The 7,541-nt window shown below is 44.0% G+C and overlaps 1 protein-coding gene across 1 annotated transcript; it reads left to right on the top strand.

Annotated features, from left to right (window-relative positions):
• Positions 1-739: 739 nt before the first annotated feature.
• On the top strand, positions 740-6,434 carry LOC306792837 (keratin, type I cytoskeletal 18; the record flags this gene model as incomplete). Its single annotated transcript, XM_079290177.1, has 9 exons — positions 740-1,000; positions 1,089-1,214; positions 1,684-1,766; positions 2,109-2,265; positions 3,424-3,588; positions 3,694-3,819; positions 4,722-4,939; positions 5,211-5,239; positions 6,319-6,434. 9 exons carry the CDS (start codon positions 740-742, stop codon positions 6,432-6,434), a joined length of 1,281 nt encoding a protein of 426 aa, XP_079146303.1.
• Between the last annotated feature and the right edge of the window lie 1,107 nt (positions 6,435-7,541).

The raw sequence follows: 7,541 nt of genomic DNA, 5'->3' as shown, positions 1-7,541 counted from the left end.
CCAGTAGTATTAACCTTTAGGACATCTTTTTTTTGGAGCCACTTTTTATCTCCTCTGGTTTTTTTCTGTTTTCGTGAATCCTCCATTAGTGCCTTCTTGAATATAAAATGCACCTTATTATCATGGTAATAGACCGTATGAGAGCGTTCTTGGTCCCGGTGAGAGGCTCTCCTTCGACCCCGGGTTGAGCTGTGCTCATTTCCATTTAGATTTTACACTGGCTTGAGTTGAAGCTGTATTTGAACGGAGCCGAGATGGACAGACTGAAGAGGCTGTGACCGTAGTCAGTCAATGTCTTACATGCAGATGGTTCAATTGAAAAGCCACTAGCCGGTCACATGTGCACTCATTGAAAGACTCCTTTCATCATTTTTAGTGGTCTTGAATATAAGGCCCTACTTTGCGTTTAGCTGCCAAATGCTGGAATAAAACACATTTACTTAAGGGCCACAAAAGAGCTTTTCCACAGCCAGATCTCATGTAACTTAAATGACTGCAATACATCTGCTATTTGAAGTATTCTCCTTATCACATGTGTAATTTGAACATCCATCCAGTGTCTATTCAGAGAGGTGAACCCTCAGCAGCTGTGATGGATGTAACACAAGTGATCTTGCTCTTGTTCTGTTTCTCTCTTCATGTATTGCCTCCACTTTGTCTTTACAAGTTCACCAACATTTCCATGAGTTGTTCATCGTCGTTTTCCTCTTGCCCCACAGCCCCCCCCCCCCCCCCCATCATGGCCTCCAGCATGTCAGTGAGGAGCTTCTCTGTGAACCGTCAGCCCTCCTTTTCCAGCCGCTCTCTGATGGACACCGGCCGCGCTCGCACCCGCGCTTCCGTGTCTTTCACCGCAGCCAGCCCTCTGAGTCGCTCGGCCTCTACCGGCCAGGATCTCAACGGGCCAACACTGCAACTTAATGGCCTTCACGGCAACAACATCAACGATAAGGAAGCCATGCAGAGCCTGAACAACCGTCTGGCCAACTACCTGGACAAGGTCTGACGCATTAAACCAGCACTGTTAAGCGGTTGCTCATTGAACACTAAGATCGTTGAACTGTCTCTTTCTCTTCCTCTTCCTCCAGGTGCGTTCACTGGAGCGCTCCAACGCAGACCTGGAGATGAAGATCAAGCAGGTGATGCTCGACCGCATTCCCAAAGGTCATGATCTTGATTCCATGATGGCCCAAGCTCATGCTGTTGAGCAAGAGGTAGGCATGAAAGGACGTGCAACCACACCAGACATGCAGCATAGAGACCGGCACAAGTTCTCAAGGTCCACGATGATGACATTTGTTATTTTACATAGCCAAAACATCAATGCAAATGTGGGTGCAGGAGTTGCATCACTTGATTCATCAGAGGCAGAATTTGACCTGCGCTTGATCTTTGAGTTAACTTGTACCAAACCAAGCCTGAACAAAGTTAATCATTATTTTTGCCTATTTTGACCAAATGGAAAAAAAGTTACCGTTTAATGAAAACGCGATGCGTCACCTTATTGGACAATGATTCAAACCTGCATGTGTCTTTTGAAACATTGGTACCCCACTTTTACTGCCAGTATACCTTTAAACATGTGAGTGTAATGCATGAAGCATTAGAAGCAGATGCCTTCTGTGTGAAGACTGACTTTAGGGATTTTAAAGTCTATTGTTTCTCTACTTTGGTATTTGGCAGGTGAGGAAGAGGACCTTGGAAAATGCTCGTCTCATGTTAGAGATTGACAATGCTAAACTGGCTGCTGATGACTTCAGAATCAAGTGAGTGGTTCATGATTCAACTATCATATCACTTTGATTTAGACCGCTTTAACCATTCATTTCCTCCTTTTTACCCTATAACGTCAGAGTGCACACAGAGATTCTTGAGTACTTTGTATAATGAAAGTTATGCAAAGAGATGTCACGAGATGGACAGAACTAGATCAATGAAAAACACTCGTCTTCTTTTACATATAAATGTTTGTTCATCTGCAGACACATCCGAGCTTTAAAGGTGACATGCAACTTGATGAGGCATTTTGTAAGCAATTGTAAAGAAAGTAAATAAACATGAAGTATTGTGTTTTCTGCCTTTCTCTCTATTCATCTGGACTTGACGAGGTGGGAGACAGAGCTGGTGATGTGTCAGTCTGTGGAGCGAGACTGTGTCGCTCTGAAAAAGGCCAAGACCGACCACGAGCAGATCATCGCCTCCCTGAGAGGAGATCTGGACAGCCTGAAAGAAGAACTTTACTTCCTCAAGAAAAACCACGAGGAGGTGAGTCTGCTCGAACTCTGTCTGTACTTGTTAATTGGTCTGTACTCTTCTTCACCCACATGGTGTGCACGTCTTTTAACACGCTGTTTATCACATTTACTTCTCCATGACTCGACATTGGCCTTATCTTGTTTTCATTTTGGCCCTCGCTCTTATTCTGCAACCTGCCCTCACAAACAACAAGTTGTTTGATATCGGTCTGACCCAGTTTGGTGGACTCATGAGGTCTTATTTAGAGCCTGAGAGGACAGGGGGAACACAGTGTAGGGAGGGGGGGGGGAGAAACAGAGAGGTGGTTATCTGGTTACTCTGGACAAAAGACACACTAGATCTGGTTTCCTCAACTGCTCTTTCGGCCCAATCAGCTGATCTGAGGCGACCGGACTCCTGTCCTCTGGGGGTGAATAAGAAGATACATTTACCTCCTCTCACCAACAGAAGGATGGATCTCCTACTTACTGAAACACAATGTAAACAAAACAGCACCGATCCAATTCATGACCAGCTGCAGATATCGAGAATGAATTTCACGAACTGAGACTGGATTATTTAGGCTTTTGTTGATCCTGGAATACATTAAGCACATGTATCCTGCATGCATGTATACTTGTTTTACAGTTGCTTGTTTGTCTTATTTGACCACATGTGAAGTTCTGGACCCTGTCCAGTGTGAGGAAAGTGAACTGTTGATGCCTCTTAGTCTGCTCTCATATTTACGTTGAAAGTATAGACTCTCCCCCCACCGACCAAGCAAGGATACAAATACTGTGCATAGAATAAAATACACAGTGTGTGTGTGTGCGTGTGGGTGTCACACACAAAGAAACGAGAGTGAAAGAGATCCAGTGAATAATCATTATTAGAGTTCAGCGTGTGTGTGTGTGTGTGTGTGTGTGTGTGAGCTGAAAAGCCAGAGGTAAGGTGAGGTCGGCCCAATCAATTATGAATGGTGAACATCTAAATTATGAAGACGTCCTCACATCCTCTCTGCCACCCCGCGGTGAAGGGTTCACTATTCCTGGTTTCATATGTCGTCTGTATATTCACACACTGTACAATTTTAAGTTTATTTCGAGATGACAACCATCAGGTTCTTTTAAATAAAAACAAAACAAACGTAAACAAAAGATCATGAAGAAGTCATGTTTCCCCCTGCAGGAACTGGAGCAGATGAGGTCTCGTATTGCCAAAGACGAGGTGAATGTGGAGGTGGACTCGGCCACCGGGCCGGAGCTGGGCACCATTCTGTCCGACCTGCGTTCCCAGTATGAGGGGATTGTCAAGAAGAACAAGGACCAAACAGATCAGTGGTACCTCAAGAAGGTGAGGGGAGCATCTTTCATTTATTTCTGGTGACAAGAGAATTCTCTTAATACATGCATTTTCATTGGAGTGTACATTCCCGTGACGTTTCTGTGTCCTGTCCAGCTGGAGATGGTGCAGAATGACGTGAAGGAGAGCAACGAGGCTCTGAGAGGAGCTCAGAGCGAGCTGGTCGAGAGGCAGCGCTTCCTGCAGAACCTGGAGGTGGAGCTGGAGAGTCTGCACAAACAGGTGAACGATAGCTGTATAGCACAGACACACACACGAGACATCAGAGGATTTCATTCTACAAGCATTGACTGTGGCGAAAGAGACCTTTTGGTAAAGGAGGTGTCTCCATGTCAACATATAAAGAAAATGCACAAGTGTTCACACCTTTTGGCTCCATGAGAATGGATTGATTGCGAGAATTGAAGATTGCTGTTTAGAATAGGACATTCAACAATGTGCACATTGCAGCACAGCAATGTGCTTGTTCCTCCTTTCTGACAGCAGAAGCCTGACACAGTTGTGTTTTTGGTTTAAAAATAATCGTGCAAGTGATGTTTCTACACTTTCAGCTGTGCAAACAAAACTTAATGACCATAAAGCAGTGCAAACACCGCAACCGTGAATTTAAAGTATGACTATGAGTGTTTCTTTTTCACAACGCCAAGATGAATTATGGCGTTGTGTTAAAGATAGACTGGGATTAGAAGGGATTTGACAGATACAACACAGAAAATCCCCATTGAAGTTCAGATTCAGTCTCCATACACAGGTTTATTTTAAATTGACGTCAACGTCTGAGAAAAACCATTTGGCTTTTGGCTCTTCTAATCCTGTGTTGACAGTAAACATGTTCTCCCATGCTAATAAGTCATGCGAGACATGGCGGGTTCAATTGCTACATTCTATAGGGGTGAGTTTCTGTGGTGAGATGGGTAATCATGTCATCATGTCTGAGCAGCGATTTTGTTTTGGATGCCAAGGCCTTGCCAGCTCACAGGTATTTGTTGATTTTAGAATCAGGAGACACAGAGGTTTCGTTTCCACTGGCAAACACCTTCGGAGGAAATGGGACCAAGCCCGCAATGGAGTCAGGTAGGAGAAGGCAGTTCAGCTCTCTCACTATTTCCCCTTTCTCTCCTCAGATGTCGGCGCTGGAAGGTAACCTGGGTGAGACTGGCCAGAAATACTCTTCTGAGATGGAGCGACTGCAGGCCACCCTGAACCAGCTGGAGGACGACCTCTCGCAGCTCAGGCTGGACATGCAGCGCACCAAGACCGACTACGAGCAGCTCCTCCGCATCAAGCAGAACCTGGAGATGGAGATCGCCACATACAGGCGCCTGCTGGAGGGAGAGGAGGCGTAAGTTTTACAGCCTCATGACTGGATGAGAGCATATCAGTCCGCTATAGGCCGAAACGTGTTAGCTTAGCATAGGTTGATTCCAACAGTAACACAAACCCTGTAAAACCACAACTTGTCTTCTGACTATACCATGTTACTCAGTTTAGCTTTACAGGTCCTGGTAAAGCGGAAAAGCGCATTTCTTGAACTGTTCTTTGAAATGTGTTCATCTTGTTTTCAAGTCAATTTAAAGATACTAATTCTAACATGTTTCCTTTCTGCCCCTCAGAGTCAAGGAAGTTCCTCCTCCACCAAAAAGTGAGCGCCTGGCTTTTATTATTTAACTGACAAAAAGAGAGCAAAGTCACTGCTGGTATGTCAGAGCACCAGAAGGACTTTCAAGCACAGTATTATATAACAGCACATAAGCACTGCTCATTCATTTATTCTTATCACGCCCTGAATGAACCAGGGAGGCAAAGAGTGACTAAAGCTGTAATGACGAAGGAGATAAGAACAGCAAACTGTTCCCGTGTGTTTATGTTGTAATTTGACAGCGTTTAAAGACACATATTCATTCACACACCCAATTGGCCCAGGACTAATGGGTGTTTTATGCACCTCAACACAATGCAAACACCAACAACAGCTCAGCTCCTATAGCAACAAAGCTGGGTGTGAAAGCAGTCATCCCAATGTTGTAAGGTACAACATTGGGATGAATGTTTTCACACCCAGCTTTGATTCAGACACAGCAACAACTTGGAAGTGTGTCTTAATCTGACTGACTCATGCTGCTGGATTAACAACTGTTCAACATTCAAAAGACTAAAAACAACACAGAGTCAATCAACTGACGCCTTTAGGAGTCCTTCGTGAGACGGGGGAGTTTAATCGTTTCAGCTGTTTTTCGTGCTCATAGTTCTTCACTTGAAGCTGCAGAGACATAGCGTCTTATTTAGTTCATGTTCAGTGTACAACAAACCAAATGCATCAGGAGAATTAAAACGGTGGTAGTGCAGTGACTGAGCAGGCGATACTCAGAGACAACACACATTACAGAGGAATGTGAGATTAGAATGATTTATTTCCCTGCCTCTAATGGTTAATGTTTTCTCTCCTCTATCATACCACCTCATTGCATCTCATCTCTGCAAATCACATCCTCCTCACACCGCATTATCTCATATTTTCTCCTCTTTTCGTTCAATCTCGTATCATCGAACCGTTGTCTCCTCTTACAATTCATCATCTCTTTTCATCGCAGCTTACTTTCTCACCAGTGTAAATCTCATGCGGCCCCATTTATACTCGTCCTTTCAACTCATTTGATCGAATCTCATTCCAAATCATCCTGTTTTCTTCCATCTCATCTCATGTCATCTGTGTCTGTGCAGAGGAGCCTGATGTTCGCACCAGGAAGATTGTGAAGGTGGTGACTCAGACGATGATCAACGGCAAAGTGGTGGACGAAACCAGCGAGGTGGAGCAGATCGAGGAGACCAAGAAATAAAAAGAGGGAACCAAAAAGTGGCCGAAAGTGGCACAGAGCTGGGCTGCGGAACATCATTATGCCTTGCATAAATATGAGAAAATATTGTTTTGAATAGAGGATTTTTTTTTTTTACTTATCAGTGACGCTTTGATCAATTGTTTGTGTCTGGAGTAAATGCAACAAACATACAGTATATGTCCAGCACTGCTGTAGCTATGCATGCTTCTATCAATTTAGAATAGAGATGTGTTTTTGTGTGGGAGCAACTGACTAACCATCTTCATACTGTCTTACTAATAAAATGTTGTGTACTTAACCAAGATATGTATTACTTATTGTGGAAAAGTTTACTTTTTTTGATGTAATGCATACCTTTACTGCTTTTGCGAGTTTTGTCTTTGCTGTTTTTGTGTTTGTACTCTGACTTAATAAAGTTTCTTTAATCCGTGTCATGTGTACCCCTCTATTCTTTCTTAGAACAAACATTGCTCAAAAACATGTTCGAGATGATATGCAGAAGTTCAAACCCAGCATCAGAATGAGGTAGACGGGCTGGTTTGAGTATTTCTGAAACTGCTGGTCAACTGGGATTTTCACTGAAGACCATTGGGTTTACAGAGAATGGTTTGAAAAAAAGAAAACATCCAACATTGGACAGTAGAAGATTGTAAAAACGTTGCCTGCTCTTTGCAGATGATGTAGTTCAGACAGCGGCCTTCAGCATGCAGTGTGGCGGTTGGCGGCTGATTGTAGAGCGGTCGGGATGAGAGGCAGGTCTGAGGCCATGGCTCTCTGCTGGGAAACGGTGGATTGTGCCATATGGGTTGGGAGTGAGTCCCTGACACCTCATAGGTTGAGGGAAACGCTGGTGTGCATGCTCAATGGGCCCATAGATGTTGAAGATTGCCAGACGATAAAAAAGGAGAGACACATGTGCTTTGTAATTTGTGCTGTTGGTAGCCAAACGTGCAATCTTTCCCACAGTCATGAGGGTGGACACATCTGTTGCCATTGAGGTTAGGTGTGAAGTAAAGTCTCTATCAGCCAGAACATGTACTGCAGCTCTTTCATTGAAGACAAACTCTTGTAATAATTCGGTGAATACTGGGGAAATTACAATGATGA

Source organism: Melanostigma gelatinosum (genome assembly GCF_949748355.1).
Source record: "Melanostigma gelatinosum genome assembly, chromosome: 18".
NCBI lineage: Eukaryota > Metazoa > Chordata > Actinopteri > Perciformes > Zoarcidae > Melanostigma > Melanostigma gelatinosum.
This window is presented reverse-complemented; position numbering and strand designations above follow the sequence as displayed.